This window comes from Molothrus aeneus, chromosome 11 (genome assembly GCF_037042795.1).
Source record: "Molothrus aeneus isolate 106 chromosome 11, BPBGC_Maene_1.0, whole genome shotgun sequence".
Lineage (NCBI taxonomy): Eukaryota > Metazoa > Chordata > Aves > Passeriformes > Icteridae > Molothrus > Molothrus aeneus.
In genome coordinates this window covers 17625848-17647646 of record NC_089656.1, presented here as the reverse complement: position 1 = coordinate 17647646, position 21799 = coordinate 17625848, and the positions used below count along the sequence as shown (strand labels likewise).

Genomic DNA, 21799 nt, shown 5'->3' with positions numbered 1-21799 from the left:
TTTCTGGATGTACCTGCTGCATCTTCACTCCTGAGCACAGGGATGTATCAGATATGCAGAGAGTTGTGCTCTCTGCTGTGCCAATTACTCTTTAGTTTGGTTTTATTCTGCTTTGCAGCACTGCAATTTAGTGCTGCTCGTGGAGTTTATTTCATTGTAGGTTTTTTTAAAAAAAAATTAAACTGTGCCAACAGCTCCCAGCTCCCAAGGGCTTGTGTGACAAGAGGGAAGGGAAGGTGGGTGTAGCATGTGCTGACTGTGACCCCCTTGCTCTGGGTTCATGTCCTGGTGCTGTCTCAGGCAGGTATTGCAAAGAGAGCAGCAAAAGCAGCTCCCTCAGACTGGAAATTGTCTGTCCCAATGTTCCAGTGCACACCTGAAACACAGAGCTCCAAAGAGACACAGAGAGGCTATGGATGCACAGCAGAGCACAAATCAGAATTTGCACTTGGTGCAAAACTAAAATAGAGAAGCAGATATATGGAAATTATTTAAAATTTATGAACAGCTTTGCATCAAGGCTGGTTGAAAAATCATGAGGCACTAACCCTGGGAAAAGTTCAGAGTTTTTTGGGAGAGACTGATGCAGCAATTACAGCACAAATACCCACACCCAGGGAAGCACTGGTGCTTCTCAGAGAAAGATAAAAAACCATCCCAAAATATAAGTGCAACATTAAAAACCTGGATGAAAACTCTATTGTGCTCTATATAGGGATGACATAATGCAGAGTTTTAGAGATCAGCCTGCTTCCCATGGAGCTCCCTCTTCTCTACTGTGCTCTCATTACCTTTTGCCTGCACTAATTAGGGCAGCATATGGCACCAGGAGGAGCAGAAAGGGAACCTTATTGCAGCACAGCAATTCTCCAGCTGAACCACACTCCACACTCATTACTGGGGACACACTGCAATTTTTCTGCTTTTTTGGCCATGAGATAACAAAGGTGTTCCTCCTCCCAGGCTGGGTTAAAAGCTTTGGGGAGGGCAAAACCCATATATATATGTGTATGTATATATATATATATATATATGCTGGGAATGTACATCTATATATGTGTATATATTTTTATATAAATTAATATATAATATATTTTTATATATTATACATATATATATATGCTGGGAATGTACATCTATATATGTGTATATATTTTTATATAAATTAATATATGATATGTTTTTATATATTATACATATATATATGCTGGGAATGTACATCTATATATGTGTATATATTTTTATATAAATTAATATATGATATATTTTTATATATTATACATATATATATGTATATTCCCAGCCTTGCACAGCTGGGTCTCGAATCCCTATCCTATGTGAAATGAACAATAAAAGCAATTCTCTAATGTATATTAGAGTAATGTCACTATACTGACATTTGATTTTGTAAAGATCATTTTGATACAGCTTCCAAGATTGTGTTGTTTTGGGTTTGTTTGTTGGGTTTTTTAGTTGTTGTTGTTTGGGTTTTTTGTTGTTTTATTTTTGTTTGGTTTTTTGTTTTGTTTTTCTTTTTTTTTGTTTGTTTTTGTTTGGTTGTTTTGGTTTTTTTTTAAATTTTAAAATATTTGTGGCATTAAAGCCATTGGAACAATGCTGTTGGAGCAGTTGTGGGCTTTCATTTTCCAAGGCCAGGCTGGATGGGGTCTGGAGCATCCTGGTCCAGTGGTGACATCCCTGCCAGCGGCAGGGGGCTGGAATGAGATGATCTTTATGAGATGATCTTTAAGGGCTCTTCCAACCCAAACCTTTCTGTTATTCTGTGATTCACTTTTTTTTTTATTTTTGTTTTTTCCAGATACTGATAAACAATGTGGATTGATCGGATGCATTAATTCCGAGGTGCAGGTGAATACAGAGGTTTGGATTCCATTTTTTACTCAGATATAAAACCACTGCCTGAGAGATTCTGGCCCTGGAGGAGGTTCCTGAGGGAAGGGTTTGCAGGCTGTGCCTCTCTGCAGGCAGGGTTTGCTCCTGTCTGCATCTGCAGAAAACCATGCACCCATCTCCCCCATCTCAGCTAAAAGATTCCTCATCTCAGCTTTGTTTTGTTTGTCACATCAGGGGTTTAACAGGCTGGCTTTCATCACACCCTCAATCTCCAATGATACCATCAAAACAGGATGAAAAATCAGATGAAATTCAGTTTGCAGTCCCCCGCCACTGAGAAATGTCAAATGAGAAAATGGTTGACTAATTAGCTATTTGTGTGGAGAAATAATGGTGTAAACCCCTTGGTAAATGTGAAGAAAGGAACAGGAGAGTCATTGCAACTCGAATAATAAAATAAATCCAATCTCAAAACCTACAACAATTAATCAAATCAAAATAATAAAACTGTATGAATGAGGTGGTTAAATAAAATATTCTGGAAATGAAAATATTTTTCATTATTATTGTACAGTCTTTCAAACTTTGTGCTGAAACCTAATTTTCTCTTTTTCTTTCCTTTGGGGCAAAAAACCCTCTAGAAGCTGAGGTGTGGAAAAAAAAAAGAGTAAAAAATCCACAAACTCATTTATGTGTGTTTTAATCAGAAGTGATTAGGGCTATGGTTAAATGAAGCCAGAGGCCATAACTATCAGAATTATTCCTAAAGCTAGGGAATAATACACCATATCTGGGACTAACACACTGGTATAATCAGGTTGCTACTGTTAGAATAATTGTCAACACATGCAAATCAGTAAAAGTTTTCTCATTGTAGCAATTGTGCCTCAAAAGCTAATCAGCATCAGATGAGCTTCAGGGCCTTTTACAAACTACCCAGAGAAGGATTTTGGCAGCAAAACTCTATCAAAGTTTCTGCACACGCCTGCTCTTTGTGCCTGTGCTCCCACTGCAAATCCATTGGATGCTCAAGAACTGCCCTGGTAGCTCTTGAAAAACTGGGAAATTTTTGAAAGAGCCCAGCAGATCCAGCAGTGAAATGGCAGTATTGAACACAGCTGGGAAACAGCACATTTTCCAGCTTCTCCAGTTCTCTTTTTCCCTAAGGGAGGGGCAGAAAGGAGGTTGGAAGTGGCTCAGGAGGGGAAGTTTTAATCTATCAGGATCAATAGAGCTCTGCTGGACTGTGGCTGCTCCCAGGCAAGGATTGCTCTGGCAGCTTCCAGGGAGCCCCAGCTGTGCCCTGGCTGATACCAAAGTCCCACAGGAACCCCTGGCCTGGAAACAGCTCCCAAAACAGCTCCCAAAAGGGCAGGGCAGGGCAGAGCAGCACTGTTCACATCCTCATCCTGCAGCCAAATATGATCCAAACACACCCAAATATGCACCCAAACAGCTCCCAGCCCTGGCCACCATTGACTCTGGGGCTCATCTCTTCAAGAATATGGATTCAAATATGGATCCAAATATGGACCAAACCCACCCAAATGTGCACCCAAACAGCTCCCAGCCCTGGCCACCATTGACCCTGGGGCTCATCTCTTCAAGAATATGGATTCAAATATGGATCCAAACCCACCCAAATGTGCACCCAAACATCTCCCAGCCCTGGCCACCATTGACCCTGGGGCTCATCTCTTCAAGAATATGGATTCAAATATGGATCCAAATATGGATCCAAACACACCCAAATGTGCACCCAAACATCTCCCAGCCCCATTACACCCATGAAGTACATACAAGCTAGGAAAAAACCCCAAAATCTCAATTTAAAACTTATTATTAGTCAGGACTAAATGTGCTTTTTCTTCACATTATCAGGTGGTAATATAATTTTTCCTTGGATATTATGTACTCACATTATTAACCATGGTACTGAACCTCTCACCTCCCCTTTCCTTTTCTTGTTATTGATGTTACAAGGCTGGAAAGTGTTTTTTTATTGATGGGTATTAATTTTATTTTCTGCTTGATATCCACTGCATTCAGTGCACACAAATACAGTGCCCTGGGAATTGAATGTATTTAATCTCATAAGATTCTGCTATGCCCAAGTGACTTCATGCTGTTTAACCCTGGTTGGACACCCAGGAGTTAAACTTCTCTCACCCTTTTCCCTTGTCTTTTGGGATCTGAACGTTTTGCCAGCTTCAATGCAGGCCCAGAGCATCATTGTGAGGTGAATTCTAACATTTCAATTTGACAGACAAAAAACTGGAAGCCTCAAAACCTGCAAAACTAAAAGAATCTGGGGTTTTTTCCCCCTCTGAAATGACAGAAGCTTTCATGAAAAGGCTCACCTGGCTGCACAAAGAAGGACTTGTTCAAAAGCACAGTTATACAAAGATTAAAGCCATTAGGGGCTTTTCCTTCTTTTTCTTTTTCCTTGCACTTCAAAACCAAAATTCTGCAGCAGTTTCCATGAGTTTGCTGACTTAACACCCCTGACATGGACATGTGCAAAACTGAGACAGCATTTTCTTTCTGGGCTAAAATGTTTTCTAAACATTGGTTAATAGCTTAGAAGCTTCCAGGGCCAGAATCTGCACACCTCACTCCCCTACTAATAGAAAAAATTGTTATTTTAGTCCTGAAACATTATCAGATGAAAGCTGGGGCTGCATTTGTGTAAAATCCTACCAAGGAACCCAGGGCTGAATCTCCAGAATCTCCAGAAAAAGAAGGAAAAGGGCTTTTCCTTCTTTTCCTTTTTCCTTGCACTTCAAAACCAAAACTTTGCAGCAGTTTCCATGAGTTTTCTGACTTAACACCCCTGACATGGACATGAGCAAAACTGAGACAGTGCTGTTTTCTTTCTGGGCTAAAATGTTTTTTAAACACTGGTTAATAGCTTAGAAGCTTCCAGGGTCAGAATCTGCACACCTTGCTCCCCTACTAATAGAAAAAATTGTTATTTTAGTCCTGAAGCATTATCAGATGAAAGCTGGGGCTGCATTTGTGTAAAATCCTACCAAGGAGCCAGGGCTGAATCTCCAGAGAGGCTGGGCCTTAGGAAATGAGAATTCTTGTGGAAATTTCCCATGGGCAAGAGGAAACAGTTCTCTGCCAGACCCATTAAAACAGGGAATTTGTGTAAAAATTCAGGGTTTGGAGAATGCAGTGAAATCTGGGTGAGGAGGGTTGGTATCTCCAAGGTGATGTGGAGCTGAGCACGATCCAGAGGAGCTGCCCAAGGGATGCCATGGATGACAATTATCTGGCTCTGTGTAAAGCAGGCCTGCATGTCTCTGTAGGCATATTTACCTAGAGTATAATGGTCAGAAAATCAGGAAGAAGTCAGTCCCTAATGCAGTAATTCACATTTGAACCAAGACTGAATCTGCAGGCTTACTGCTGTTTAACAAAGTGCATAATTTCACTCTTACTCAGAAACTATTTTGCAGAAATTGGCATCCTTATTACAAAGTTAATAGAAAAAAATTCCAATTGAACTCTACAAGGCGTTTTTCCTATTACAGTAACATTGCAGAGCTCCATTTAGTAAAAATGAGTGCTTAACCCTTCTGACAATTTCTTCACTGAACTTCAATTCCACTCCAAGAATAACCAGCAGTGAGCCTGAAAGGAGATGGGGCCTTTGTGCCTTGAAATGCACAGGCTGGGGCTGCCTTGCCACTGAGCAAGGCTGTGAACACAGGACAGGAGTTCTGTGTGTTGGGAAAGCTCCTGCTCCCACATGGAAAACAACTCCCAGATTCAGCAGGAATAGGAATACAACAGGAATTCTGTGTATTTGGGAAAGATCCTGCTCCCACATGGAAAACAACTCCCAGATTCAATAGGAATACAACATGAATTCTGTGTATTGTGAAGGATCCTGCTTCCACATGGAAAACAAGTCCCAGATTCAGTAGGAATAGGAATACAACAGAAATTCTGTGTATTTGGGAAAGGTCCTGCTCCCACATGGAAACCTATTCCCAGATTCAGGAGGAATACAACAGGAATTCTGTGTATTTGGGAAAGATCCTACTCCCAGATGGAAAACAACTCCCAGATTCAGCAGGAATAGGAATACAACAGGAATTCTGTGTATTTGGGAAAGATCCTACTCCCACATGGAAACATATTCCCAGATTCAGTAGGAATACAACAGAAATTCTGTGTATTGGGAAAGCTCCTGACCCCACATGGAAAACAACTGCCAGATTCAGTGGGAGTTTTGCCACTGAATTGGAAGTGCCCATGATTTATTCTATCCTTAGTCTGGAGATGGTAAATTAATAAAACATGGCCAGAATGTGCCAGACAACATCTGCTCAGTGCCATCCAAGAGCTGTACTTGCTTTAAAGACACAAGAGCTGAATTGCTTAATTAGACACTTTCCCTCCATGGCACCAATCTTCCCAGAAATCTTTGATTTCAGTGCTTGGTTTTGCAGCTTTTGCCATCATGTAAAACACCACTGGTCCCTGGAGCTCCAATCCCACTTCTAAGCAGCCCAAATAAATTTCTATCAAAGCACCACTGAAAGCTGTAACTACACACAGATGATCAAACCCAGCTGAGTGAGACTCCAGAATTCAATAGCTTTAAAATATTAAGAGAAATTCATACCACCCTTTTCCCCATCAACACAACTCAAACTCACACTGTCCTCAAACTTGATAGCTAACTTATTATAATCAAGATACTCTTTACTTCTTCCAGAGACAAAATCCTGCCTTTTCTGAGGCTAGAAGAGAGCAGTAATGACAAAGTGAGTTATTGTCTGGATCTGCCTTCCACTGCAAGCATAACTTGTGACTGATAGATCCTATTGTTACATTTCTCAAGAAGATCTGCAATATTGTTTAGGCAGTGACATGAAAAATGTGCCCTATAATTTCACAGTTCACAGCCATTCATTCTGAGTGCTGACACGGTTGAAATCATAATGTGGCATAATATTGTTATGCAGGATAAAGACAGAGGGTCTAATTAAACTCCCCTTAAATGCTACATTCATCCTTATTAATCAAGAATTCAGGATTCTAAAGGTAATATCAAGGCAAGTTGAAATAGGTGACTGGGGCTTATTTGACTTCATGGAAACACAGATTTTTCAATGCTATCATCCACAGCTTTAATATCAACATATTAAGTATGATTTATGCCAACAGAGTGGAGCAGTGGAAAATTTTAAGAACAGGATCTTTTGACAAGTATTGTCAGGAGTGATGAAGTTTAGCTTCAGGTAGCTGGGTTCTGGGCAAAACTATGAATCATGAATTGAGAATTCCTGGGCCCCCTGCTTTAGGTAGCCTTTAATAATTTAATTCAGACACTTCTGCTATTTCAGAGACCAATAAAGGAGAGAGAGGCTGTTGGTTTTTTTTCCTCCCCTCAGGAAAGAGACACAGTTTTTCAGAACTCAGTCTCACTCAGTCTGGATGAAAATTTCCCCCCTGCTCTGGAGAGGACAAGGAAATAATGCTATGCCAACCTGTTTATGTACATTAACATTTCCCCAGACCTTGGGAACTGCTAGGAAGAGCCAAGAGTCCAGAGAAGATAAGACATGAGCATAGACAAGGCAAGCAGGGAGGCTCCCTCCCCTCCCAGCAAGGCAAAAACCGCTGGAACAAAGCTCAGCCCCAGCTGGGGAGCTGGGACTGGCCTCAAGCACTGAAATTTAATATCCACAACAGCAGAAAGAAGGGGTCAAACATCTGCCCCAACAGAGAATATCAGTGAAAAGAGGGCAAAAAGAAGCACCAGGGGAGCCTTGGGGGTGTCCCTGAGTGTGAGAGGCTCTGGAAGCAGCGGGGGATCAGTGGTGCCAGGGACCCTGCCCTGCCAGCTTGGCGCTGAATTAAAGCAGCCAGGGAACGCCTGTGAGCAGCACAGGGACTGCCAGGGCTGGGGAGGCAGCTGTCAACATCTGCTCACAGCTGGGGAAAGCACTCTGCACTCTGTTATGGGAGCTGACAGAGGGGCACTGGCTCTCCTGGATGGGCAGCATCAGGTGCTGTGCACAGATTTTAGTCAGCTTTGGCAGATGTTTCAATTCTCTCAGCACTGGAGTTTAATTCCAGCCATTTGTTCTCTTCTGTCCCACCTCTGTAGCTCCCACCTGAGATTTTTTTTTAAATTTTCTTTGTTTTTATTTGTTTGTTTTAATCAGCTGCTTCCTGCACATTAGCTCAGTGTTGGTGATAAATCCAGGTACAAACCACCTTCTGCACAGGGAAACTGGGGCTGATTTGGCTCCGTTTTCCCCCTTCCAGAGTTACATCAGTGTGGTTCTGGGTGTGAGAGGAGAATAAAGGAGGCACAGTACAGCTCCAGAAACAATTTTGCTGCTTTCCCTAATGCTGAAGGCCTAAAGAGTTTGCTGTATGGGGAAAGAGGAGTCATTTACTTTGCTCAATAAACAAAAAGTGGAAGTCAGTTTGGTCGAACTGCCAAAAAACAAAAATCAAAATGCAAGTTTTACTATTTTTTTTTCCTTCAGATATCAATTCTATGATGGTAAAATACAAACATCACAATAATGACCCACTCAGATAGTATGAACACCTTCAAGGAGCAGTGTCAGTAAAAAGTGTGCTGTGCAAAATGCTCTTGAGCCAGTGGCCACTGAGGACCTGCAGTTACAGCAGAGGGTGAGGGAAGTGCCCAAGTCCATCCTTCCAGAGCTGATTAAATCTCCTCTTTCCTGGCACTGTTTGCTGGACACCTCAATACCCACAGCTCCCCAGAGCTGGTGTTTCTGTGTTTCAGAGTTCACAAAGACAGAAGTGAAAAAACCTTTCATTGCTTCAAGCAGATTCTGTCTCTCCCTGCCTTTCCATCTAACTTAAAAAAGAGAAAGGAAGAGAAAAAAAACAGCGTACACTGCTCAATACACAGCAACTTCAGATCCAGAGATGCACTACAAATTCCCAGTGGCTGGGTTCAGGCAGGCCATCAATAAAACTGCAGAGCCAACTTGAGATGCTCCTGGGTATAACTTACAGTGAAAAACTCTGCTGCTGCATGCTGAGAGCATGGCTCAGCCATTCATTTGTAACAATGGAGCTATTCTCCTGTCTGCACAAGGAAAACAAATCTCCTGTTGTTAGGAATCAAAGACAAGTCCTTCAGACTCTAGGAGACATATTTAACCATGACTAAGTGTGCTGCTTCCTAAGCATTCACTCTTTAAGTCTTCCTATCCCTCTCTCATTATGTAGTACTTCTGGAAGTGATTGGAGTGTATCCCAAAAAAGCGAATTTATTGACCTTCACCAGCAACAAAAGTGCTTTAAAAAGGCTTGATGTGCAACAAAGTATGCAAAATTGATCCCTTAAGTGGTTGTGAGCAATGTGATGTGAAGCCTCATCCTTGTTCACAGGGGGTTCAGGATTTCTGGAAAAATCCTGGCAAGAGACATGAAAAAGGCTTTTTGAATTGTCTTTGTGATTCATGGCTTATGCATTCTCTGTGTGGAAGGGTGGGGATAGGCAGGCAAGGAAAGGAACAGAATAAACCTCACTTTTTCCAGAGAATTCTCCTTCGTTTTCTCAACCATTTGAGATTTGGGAGAAATTTACTGAGCTATGAATTCATTTCAGTGTAGTTTCACCACTATTTCATAGCATTTCAGGCAGCCATTTTATTTTATTTATACATTTTTTGGCCAAAGATCATGGCTACCATCACTTAGGGGTTGCAACATTTCCACTGATTTCCACCACAGACACCAAAGTCAGGATGATCTCATCTAAAACAAAACAGCAGAAACTCCTGTTCAAAGGCGTTGGCCAGCCCATCACCCAGAGGCTCTTGGTGAGGGGACAAACCATGCACAGAATCATCCAGGCTGCAAGAGACCCTTGAGATCCAACTCAGAAACTGCATCCAGACACTCTTGGACACTTCCAGACCGGCCTCCACCACCTCCCTGAGCAGATTGTTCTGGTACCTGACCACTCTTGCAGGGAATTTTTTCATTTTTCAGTGTCTAATCTGAAAAACTCCGGGAAAATGAATGCTCTCTCTCTCCTCTCATCCTTTCACTGGAGACTTTACAAAAGAGACTCACTACAACTTCCTTCAAGGCAGCAAAACCCACAACCACTCTTAATTCAGCTGGGTTCAGCCTCCTCCTTCCCCTGCTCTGATGCTCCAGCATGAAGCCTCGTTAATGCTTCGTTTGCAGCACAGAAAAATGCAATTTCTATCAAGAAAAACAGAGTCTGTCCCCTCCCAGACAGAGCAGTAGCTGTTATTTGGAAATGCTGACAATAATAAATGACTTTGCTCCTATTTCCAGACGTGGAAACAATGTCCCTGTGCTTCCAGGAGCCACCTGTACCATGTGGGGTAGCTTGCTATAAACATTATACATAAATATTACACATAAATCTGTACCTTATTTGCATACAGAGCTTCAGATATCCCTGCAGTCTTTCATGTGCCCATGAAACTCAGATCAGTTTGGGTTCTAAGTTCTCCAGCTTCAAATGCTGCATTTTAATTCTACTTAATGAATTAGATATGCTTTAGAGCTGTAATAAACTTTTCTTATGAAGATATTTCTGAAGCATTGAGTCACATTGCTCACTGAGAATAAACAATATGTTTACATAAATAATTTAAAATCCAAGAGCACAGTAGGTAATAAAAATATATTGCCATGATAAGCCACGAAACCAGAAAACAACACTGCTCTAATTAAAAATTACAAATACACTGCAGTAAACAACTTATTTGCACGTAGTTAAAAGTTTAACTGTTGAATATTCTGCACTTGTTGAATCCTAAAAAGGGAAAAAATACTGAAACCAATCTCTTCACACAGTCAAATATTGAGAACCATAACTGTGTTTAATTAAGATCTACTGTTAATAACGGGTTTCAGAGTGAGGTTCTTCTTTTAATTTCCCAAGGTAGAAAATGTTATTAAATTTGGCCTTTAACTTCTCATTGACATGTACACTTAAAACTTCTGATTAAAATTTCAGAGGTTGGGAAGAAGTACCCAAAATTAAACTCTCAAATCTGGCACAAAAATAACAATGGTCCCTGATTAAGAAATCAAATTTCAGAAACTTCATTACTGTTCTATTAATAAATTGTTGGGTTATAATTAAAATGGGGCCTGCTGGATTTCTTTCATTTTTTTAATAGAAAAGATGGAAACTGGAGAGAGATTTAAATGCTTAAAAAAAGAAGGGAAAAAAAGGGAAAAAGAAAGGTCAATGGATGTGAGAAATGTGACCCAGCTTGAACAGGTTCTTTTTCTTTCTGGGAGCAAGGAGAGTGGAACAAACACAGGTTTCCACCTCTTAATTGCAGGATGAAGCTCCCACCTCTGCCTGGAGTTCCTCTGGAATTTTAGTGCCAATGGAAAGGGAATTTTAGTGCCAATGCCCTTTCTGCCACTGGTGTGCAGACCAATGGCCACAGCCCCAGCTCTGGCTTTTGGAGTCTTATTTTTCTCACTGAAACACATTTTTTGCCAGCTTGTTTCAGCTTTGTAATGAAATTCTTCCTCAGCCTGCAAAAACACTTGAAGCTGAAGAATAAGAAGGAAAATTGCTTCAAAAGTACAGCTGTCTTCAGGAAATTTTACAAAGTGAGCCACATTTTTCAGAGATAAGTAATTCGATTCTGATTCAGATCTGCATTGTTCAAAGAATAAATTCAATCTAGTTGCAGACAATGGCAAAAATGCTTTCTCTACTCTTTTTTGTTGGTCTTGAAATGCATTTATCATGTTATATCTAGTAGAGTAACTAAATTTCCTGATTACAAATAATCAGCAGCTCCTTTCTACAAGTCCTATACAGAAAATTAACTAAAAATATCCCTGCAATTGGATATATTTCAGTTGTAACAGGCTGAAAAAAAGAGCCCAAAGCCCACCAACATCACTAATTCCCTGCTGGTCTGCCCATTTTGAAGAGATTTATGCTTTGTTGGGGGTGATGTACACGGTTCACACAGCACAAATCTGACATTCATTGCTTCTTGCAGACAGAACATTGCTCACTCATGATTATTAATGATCAATTAGTCCACAGACTCATTTAGGAGCCTGTGCTGACCCTGCTTGGCTTTTATTTTACCATAGCAAGGACTGATGGCACCATTATTGGAATTAGATTCCACAAATTATTGGAATTATTATTATTATATTATTATCCATTATTATTGGATTCCACAAATTTGGAATCAGGGCTCTATAAAAGTCCTGCATATTGTCCCAGACTCTAAACACACACCTGTCTGTGGGAATGGGAGATAAACATTTCAGCCAGATCCCAAGCAGTGAGTGGTTCTGGCTTTTATACACGGAATTTCACCTTGTCCTTAATTGCAGATGCTGTTCTCATCCCACAGTCTGCCTTTTTCACTGCTGGCACCCAGGTGTTTCAACACCTGTCAGCATTAAAACATCTTTTAAAAATGCTGTTTTATGCTTTCCTGTTATTTTAGCAGTAGGACTGACAGGTATTCAAATTAGCCTTTCCCTGATCCATTCTGCCATTTCCCAGATTTCCATTACATTTGCATCATTTTCCTCTAACTTATACAACCATTTCCCTTTCCATAGTTCCTTTATATGATCATTCCTCATTCCCAGCCCAGTCTAGCTTAATTCTGTTCTTCTTTTCTGCACATAGCAGGAAAAAAAATCTTGCTTTTGGTTATAAGCCTTCCATGTTCGCTATGCAGATATAGTAAATCTTCTGGGAAGTTTTACTTCTCTTTATCTTATGATAAAGAGAAGTAAAATTCTCTTTATCTCATGAGTTGGTCAAGATTTGGGGGTTCCTTGGCACCAGGTGTAGTGCACTGTAAAATATGTTTATGTTTCTTAACTGTTTACACCACCCTTAAAGCAAATTGAAGAGTATTCACTGCCTCACTGGGTGCCCTTTAAATTCAGGGTCAATGAAGTTTGGAGAAATTCAGCAAAATCAGGAGGTCAAGGGGAAAATTTTGGGTAATAGCTCCTGGATTGTTGCCTTTGCTAATGAAATCCTTACATTTTCATGGCTTTTCTCTCTTAGCATCACACAGTCAGGTGTTCTGTTAATGAATGTTACGTATGAAAATACATAAATTATGGAGAGCATCAATAAATTCATTTCTTAAACTCAGTGCAAAACACAAAGGAAATAAATACCTGCACAAGCCAGGTCCTGAGCAAAGCTGCTGAGGGTCTGACAAACAACAGAAATTCCATCCATAGACACAAATTTTTGTGTGTGAAATAAGGGGTCTTTGGAGCAAAAGCTAAACTTAAGATTAAGAAATTAATCTATAAAGAAATCTATTTATAAAACAAGGGAAATGATGTGCTAAGAATCATCCTGCAGGTAAATTGATATTTCTGCAGTAGAAGTTGAAGGAAAAAAACCTGAACTATTAATGTTATTAACAACATTATCTTTGATGCAGAGAACTGAAACTTTTAATTATCTGCCTTGCCTTAAATTCACCTCCTCATCATTCAAATCCGAATCCTTTGCAGTGACATTTTCACCAAGACTTGCTGCTGACAGAGAACATCTCCAAGATCAGCAGCTTCCCTTATTGTGGGACAGTACACGTGTCAAACCTTCTTTAAGGATTGCACAATCACTGCTAAATAACCCTGTGACAGCAGAGAGAGCTCTGCCTATGGTCTGGATTGACAGAGCCATTGTTCAGCTGCAGCTTTGAAGTCGTTCTCACAAGGAGTTTATCCCCTTTTATATACACTGAGACCTGGGGGAAATGATACTTACAAGGAAAAATGAAAAATTAAACACAGCTGTAGGTTTTAGTGGTAGTGCCTAACCTGTAATTCTCAAATGCTGACAAAAGCTGTCTGGAAAGCCAATTTAGTTTTAGAGAACAAAGTGCTTGGTTTTTTTCATTTTTCAGAGAATCTGAAGTCAAAGGAACAAACCAGGTGGATCAAAATGTAAGATGATGATACCATCGAACACCCAGGTTTGCCCCTTGTGACATGGCACAAGTGTGGGATTATAATATTACAGCACAGAAATAATAATTTATTTTCATTTATCTGGGCAGGGCCAAGTCTTGGCTTCCTTTAGCTTCAGTCTTTCACTGAAATATTTTCTCAGCTCTTGAAAGTACATGGACAGTCATTATTTTACTGAGGGACTTTATAAATGATCATAAACTGATTTAAATCCTGTGTAAAACAGATGCATCACTTCTATAGATATTTAAACTTTCATATATCTTCCCTGGCTCTCATGAAGGAAGAGGAATAAACAAGTAGGTTAAAAGTAATTTTGAAAGTATGTTAAGCCAAGTCTATTCCTTGTGGCACTTGATTGTTCTACTGTAGGAACTTCATGGTGTGGAAAATTATTGTTTCAATAATTTGTGTTTTCAACAAACTGAATCTCTAATTGCAGGACGAAATATAAATTGTAACTTCTTACTAAGTTAAACAGAATTCTGCACTGGCAGGCAAATTCTTGGGCACATTCCCAGTTAGTTGAGGACGAAAATGAGGGGGCACTGTGGTATTCACATTTTCTAGAAGAATCCCTTCACTCAGGATTTTGCTCCTGGGAAGCTGAGAAGCCTCAGAGACAAAGGAAAACAATAATTATCTCATTTGCTTCTCCTGTGTTTTGCTGCTTTGGAATGTGTTTGGAGACTGTTTACCCACAGGTGATTGTTCCATTGGATTCTGCTGTGAGTTGTTTTCACTCTTTGACCAATCAGGGCCAAGCTGTGCCAGGACTCTGGAGAGAATCGCGTGTTTTCATTTTTGTCTTTTTAGCCTTCTGTAAGTATCCTTCCTGTATTCTTTAGCATGGCATTCTTTAACATAATATAGCATCATAAAATAATAAATTAGCCTTCTGGGCACATAGGGTCAGGTTGATCATTCCTTGCTGCCCACCAAATACAAGAGGGCGCTGCGCTCACCTGATGGTCTGGTGCTGCAGCGTGTCGGGGTCGGTGGCGTTCACCGTGAGCACCACGCTGCCCACGGGGATGTTCTCCTGCTTGGTCACTGCCATGGGGTTGGGGTGGAACACGGGGCCCTCGTTGACGTCCTCCACGGTGATCTGCACCGTGGCTGTGGAGCTGGGCCCGTAGGTGATGTCTGGGATCAGCGGGTCTTCGTTCTCCACTTTGATCAGCAGCGTGTGGAAGGCTGAAATCTCATAGTCTAGAGGCTGCAAAGAAGAAGATCAGAGGGCAGAGGTCAAAGACAGTGCTTAATGTTTTTTCCTTTAGCCCACAGCAAAACTGCAGGCAGCAGAATTAGCCAGAAAGGGACAAGGACACTCCCTGCACCTGGAGCTTGGTGGGAGTTCAGGATCAGACACACTCAGTTCTGAAGGGCATTGAAGATGATAAACATAATGGACTTAAAAACCCATGGAGACATCCCCCTGTCCAAGAGCTCACATTTTGTTGCATCCCTCATAGACACAGCTCAGTGCTCATGTATACGTGTTTATTTAGATGCAGCATGTATTTAACAAGCAAATGAGTCACACTCATGACAATAACACAAGCTACTTTCTCAAGTCTTGTCTTGAAATCAAAGGCAAATACATGCACTTGCCTTAAGAATTGACAATGCCTCTTCTGAAGCCAAAAAGAGGGCATTCTGGCACAGGCAGCAAACAGGACTATTTTCTTCTTCTTTTTTTTTTATTTGTTACATTTGAAACATAGGATTGTTTCATACTAAGACAGGCAATAAATTTTCCTATGAGATTTTAGAAACTTGGGACTAATCCACTTCAGAACTGTGGATTCAGTCTGAATCCATGTCCCTTTCTTCCCTGCTACTTGCATGTGTTCTCTGAGTGAGAGCAAAACGGGGGTCTTGAATTCTAATTGTACCTCTAGAAACAAATTTTTGTTGTCAAATCTCACCATTAATTGTGATGCTTACTGCAACCCTGGCTGTTATGTAAGCACAACAGTTAGGGACAGGCAGTCCTTGTGACTAAAAACAAGGTTACTGTGACAGAAGAAGGGGTTACACACACATGGTTTGGACAAGGGCTGGCAGCCAACTTTATATCTTCCAATAACCCATCCCTGCTGTGCCTTGCTTTATGCAGTGAACCCAGGGGATGAACCTGACAGCAAAAATACAGGGCAGGAGGGGATTGCTCTTACCTTGACAACAGAGAGCATTCCCTCATTAGTCTGGGGGTTGGTGTGGATCTCAAAGCTCTGCCCTGGGTTCCCATTGATGATGGAGTAGACAGCTCTCCATGCCCCCGTGGCGGGGTCGTCCCGGTCACCCACAGTTAAATTCACTATTACACCTGTGACCCCCTCCTTCACTGTGGCCTGGAACTGGGAAAAAAACCACACAGGAAATCGTTACTATTTCCACTTAATGACCACACAAAATATCCAAGGCAGCATTAATTATTTACCCCAGCAGGAGGAAGATGGAATCCTCGACCGAAACTTTAAATAATGCATTCTCACTTATGAAATATGAGGTGGCACATTTCAGCTGCTCTCCAGTAATAGATGGCAGATAAGCAGAGATGTGATGGGAATGGAGCTTGGAAAGGTTCTGATCAAAAGAAGACAGTTCAGCTGATATCACTGGAAAGTGAAGCATGAAGAGACCTGCAGTGCTGCACAGCTGCATGTATTCCCAGAAAGGGAACTGAGGGAAGAGGAACCTGCCTTGTTCAGACCACTTCTGCCTCCAAATCCACTTTTATTCACAAATAAATCCAGTTTTGCATTTCGTACTCTTTTTTTCATGAATTATCCCACACCCATTCATTTTTCACTGCACTGTTATCAAGACACAAAACAGGTCTCACAAAAACCATTCCCAGAGCATTTTTTTGAGGCCTTGCTCTAAGACACTCAGAAATAATTGGACCTCATGCTACCACTTTGTCTGCATAACTAAAAGTCAGTGCTGCTCTCTTCTGTGCAGTGGAAGGATTTTTTTATGACCTTGTGAAATGCGTTGCTGGACGATTCAACCCTGTAAGAAAATTCTAGTTTATTCTCCATCATTCTTATTTATGCAGGAAAAAAAACATTAAGCAAACCGTTGGAAAAGCTTGCAAGGGTCAGACTTAATAACATCCTCACCTTTCAAGTGCTTGAGGCTGACGTGCTAAAAGCACTGCATGTAAGAGTGATAAGATAATACCTGCTTTGGAGGTGGATAAACCAGGCTGATAACAGACCTAATCCTGAGAAGTGCTGAACATCAGCACTGCCATTACAGATCATTAGGAAATCTTAGCATTTCTAGGGATTAAGCCTTCAAAAGTCCAAAATTACAAACTTTAATGACACAAATAGGTTTGGCTGTACGTGTGCTCCTTAAAAGCTGCATCGTTGGTGACAATGCATCACTCAAGGGCAAGAGTCACCCAAGCAGCTTCAAGACCTCAATAAACTAAATGTCTTTTCCTCTGTCTTACAGAACACCAGAAGTCACAACATTGCAGAAGAGTTTGGGAAAATACTGAATACAGAAAATGGTGTTTTATTAATATATAGATTTCCCAATCTGGACAAATAGCAGTTAAAGTGGATTTCCTCATATGAAAATAAAGAAAAGATGACTATGTCTTCCCCTGTGTTGTCATCTTTGTTCTTCTTCTTTTTCCAATAGATTGGATTTGTCTTCCCAAACCCTTTTTCAATTTTTCTGTATAATTTGAGTGCATGCATTCAGTTCAAGCTTTCCAACCTGCTTTCATAAAAGGATGACATTATTAACTGGCTATTTCTATCTTCCTTGGTGTATCTAACAAAGCATTTAAAGATTCTTTTGATTTTGATGGTTAATATGTAACAGGTTGTGATTGAGCTTTGTTTCAGACAGTTCATTAAGCTCATTTTCAGTTTAATTAATTCTAAATGATAATACAACAATATTTTCACTTGCTTTGAAACGAATTAAAAGGAAAACTCTATTAAGAATCTTGGAAATAACAGAAGAATGATTACCAAGACTGTGTTCCTTCCAGCTCAGCAAAACGTTTTCACTGTCAAGCAGACTTGGGTACCTCTTACTCTGATTGAAAATAACCAATTAGCCTGATTGATATTTTTATATTATTTCATATTTTCCCAACTTGACTATGCATAATATGAGACATCAGAACCATAAGGGTCATGATTTTTCCCCACAAGTGTTCGGCACCCAACAATTTCCCTTCAGCTGCATAAAAAGGTGGCCAGGCTTCAAGGAGCCTAATACTAAAGAATCTAACCCTTAGATTTGACCAGGCATCTGCTCCTTATTCATATTGATCCTTGGGAAAAATCTTTTCCTTAATCCTCCAGTCTGATTCAATTAAGAGTTCAGTACTACCTAGCTCACCTTGGGAACTGTTAGGGTAAAATACTGAAAGATATGGCTGTTTGATTCAGATACAATATTGTGAAACCTGTGCAAGAAATTGATTATTTTTACCCCACCAGTGCCAGACTGTGATGGAAAAGGTTGGCATGGTCTGCCAGCTGGTTTAAAACTCATGGAATTTCAGGCTAAGGATGTCTCAATCAAGGATATCTCAACTGGGATTGGCTTTCTTCTGCATCCCCATTTTCCCCTTGTTTAGGAAGAGCTCTCAGTAACTTCAGCTGCAGAGGGAAAGGGCACAAGGACCTGCTGGGGCACAGCACTGCTGAGTTCTGACTCCTGCAGGTCAGGAAATGCCAAATTCCACAGGGAAAGGCTGGGCCAACCAAACAATTCCAGCTGCAGTGGTGCCCTCACCCCCAGTGTCCTTCACATTTGGGAAACAACCACATAAACACAGATATTTGGAGCTGTCTGGAACATTAGACTAAAATCTGTCCAAGATGGATGGAAAAGCAGAATGATCAGACCACAGAAGTTGTCACAGAGGTCTACTCTAAATTTATAATGTGAAAAGTGTAATAAATCACAGATTTGTGATTGCAAAAGACACATATCTACCGTGAAATCCCGTGGCCTAGAAAAATACAGTGTATTTTATCTAGAAGGTGAACTCTTTTGTCTGTTCAGTCACCTTTATTTAAGGAATAAACCTCCCAACATTCAGAAAAATCTGTTATACCGTATCCCTTTCAAAAAAAAAAGTAAAAAAGGGAATTTAAAAACTAAGAAAGGGCAAAAATAGGAATTACATTTGGAAACAGAAAAAAATAACCACAGGTTTCTCATATTTCACAGTGAAAGGTTTATATTCTCAAAGCTTAACTGGGAAAGTCTGAACAAGTGCTCTGAAATAAAACCCCACAGTGGCTAACACAAATAATTGGATCACAAGTTAATTGATTTTACTCATTTTAAATATCTGCACATCCCCTAAGCACCACTATAAATTAAGAATAAAGGAGATGAGTTCAGTACTTTATTTAAACTGCTATCATTTGGACCCATTTGAACACTAATAACTTGGAAGGAGAATACCCTGGGCCAGAGTGGGTTTGCTGGAAGGAGCTGTGTGAATTTGCTGCTTCTGAGTGTCTGAAATGTGAGGTTAACCTGCTCTGTGATGTGCCATGCTGCCATTTATTGTGCTTATCATCCATACAGCCCAGAGATTTTAGCAATTCTGTCATTTTTAAAGTTTTAGAAATAAAAGGGAGAAAAAAAGATGCAGCTCTTCTATTTCTGTATCCAAAATCTTGTGGCAAAATACACAGAAAATGGACTGATAGAAACTTAGAAGGAAACACTGAGTGAACAGCAGTTAATGGGGAACTGGAAGATTTTGAGGAAATAAAGTGATGGATGTAGAGGAAGAGAGTGAGGCCTGTGAGGGTGCATAAATAGACTGGAAAATGTAACAAATCAGCAACATTTGCCACCACGATGGACTGATGGGGAGCAGATAAGGACACTGGGGTTCTTGTGAGGGGTCACCAGCCTGGCTCCACAGGTCCTGGCGGGTGACAAGGAGCAGCTTTTATTTCTGACAGCACAGGATCAGTGCAGGGATGGCAGGGAGAGCAGGAATGTTCAAACCAGCTGTGCCTGAGCAGAGGAGCCTCAGTCCTCACAATGCTCCTCCCTTGGCAGACCTTGCAAGCTGAATTTAGTGGTTGTTTCCTGCTGGGGCCAGGAGGTGACGCTGAGCCAAATCCCCCTCCCCAGTGAGCTGGTGGGACAGGGCACTGGCAGCTCTTAGGGACAGAAAACTCCTCTGGATGGTCCCAAGACAAAGCAGCCTTGTCAGGGTCTCACCCCAGGCAAAGATCACTTTGCAAAATGTGGATTCTCACCTGAGAATGCAGGCACTGACCCCAGCCCAGCCCCAGCCACTGCTGGAAGTGGTACCCAGCCCATGTGAAAATCGGATTCTTATCAGACAGCCTCGTTTAAAGCTTCTGTAGTGAATGAGATTCTGTTTACTGACTTAGAGCAGATGAAGAGATGAACTCCAGTGCATCAGAGTCACCTGAATGTCTCCTGTCCAGCAGCATCCTGAGCACAAACAGCACCTTTAAAAGCCACCTCAGAGCAGGGCACTGGCACCCAAATGAAAGAGCTGCCACAAGCAGCAAACACAAACAAGAGAAACGTGCCTGGGGTCGGTGATCAGCACCCAATGGCTCATTTAGATTCTGCACGCTGTGATTCCCAATCAGGAATAAACAAATTAAAACTCTGTGTCAGTTTGCATTTATCAGGGTGATATTCCAGTGGAAGGTGTTCTGTGCTGCTATCACGTGTTTGTTTCCTCTCCTATCTATCATAAAAGATGGGAAATAATGGGATGCATTCATTCATATGTCTGTGTTAGAAATTCCACAGAGAAATTGTATTCTTGCAATTATCTCCCTCCACTGAAGCCCACTGCCTTTGTGATCATATTTTGTCTGTCTAATTTCTTGAGAATGTGATGACAAGTTACAGAATCTCTTGCAACCTGCTTGCTCTTTTTGCCTTTTCCTTTGCATGCTGCCATTCAGTACAAATGCACCTGAGCTCCCCGGATTTATTTGCCAAGGAAACAAAGCATTTTCCATAACTCTGTACCTGGAACACCTCCAAGTACAAATGAATTTTCAGAGTGGTCACAAAGGTCTTCATTCTGGATTAATCAGGAATGAGAGTCCCATAAATGTCAGAAATGAGCATTTCAGGTGGAATTCAGTGGGACACAAAGCCCAGCTTGCCAGAGAAGGACAACCCAAGTCACTGGCACTGGAGGTAAGGGTAGTACAAGGAGGAAATTGTATTTTTGCAGTGACCAAAGTGGAGCTGCTGATCCTGCACCCACCTTCCTCCCATCCTCAGGCCTCAGGGTGCTGCCCTGCTGAGCTGGGCCCCTCAAGGGCTCCAAAACTGCACCTGAGCAAAATCTATTTATGCCAAACCCTCCACTGCAGTGACTGAGTGGAAAATGGTGTGGTCAAAGCAAACCTGGTGTTACATCTCCCTAATCTCTTCTGCAGATTTTAAAGGTATTTTACTCCTGAGACCGTGCACAGCCTTTGCTATGAGGACACAGACAGAAGCTCTATTTCACTACAAAAATATCTGCATTGAAGTAATGGATTAGGTTGATGTAAGCTGCACACCAAGCAACACATGAAACACTTGGAAAGCCATTTAGATGAAAGACACCATATAAATATAAAGCATTATCATGGTATGACAAGGATTTGATGGTGTAAACGAGATGCAAAGCAGAAATTATAGCTGTGAGTCACCTAAACAGGCTTTATTATTGCCATTGTCTTACTGCCATAATGCTGGCTCGTAGGCACTGCATTATTTCTTGACTGAAAGTGTTTCTTTCAGCTTATTCTATATTTTTTCTGAGTACATAATATTCTTCCACCTCCCCGGTAAAACTACAAAAAGAATTCAATCATACTTTAGAAAAAGAAAACCAAAAAAAAAAACAAAAAACCCTTTCAAATATGTGAAATTGACCATAATTTTGGACACATTTTCA

The 21799-nt window shown here is 40.9% G+C and overlaps 1 protein-coding gene across 2 annotated transcripts in view; it reads right to left on the bottom strand.

Moving 5' to 3' along the window:
• CDH13 (cadherin 13) overlaps positions 1 to 21799 on the bottom strand; it is a 460254-nt gene that overhangs the window by 33900 nt on the left and 404555 nt on the right. For both annotated transcript variants that reach the window (XM_066557779.1, XM_066557778.1), the window contains exons 9-10: positions 16026 to 16208; positions 14811 to 15064 (exon numbers count right to left, since the gene is read on the bottom strand). In XM_066557779.1, coding sequence (XP_066413876.1) covers positions 14811 to 15064; positions 16026 to 16208 — 437 coding nt within the window. The remainder of the gene's footprint in view (positions 1 to 14810; positions 15065 to 16025; positions 16209 to 21799) is intronic.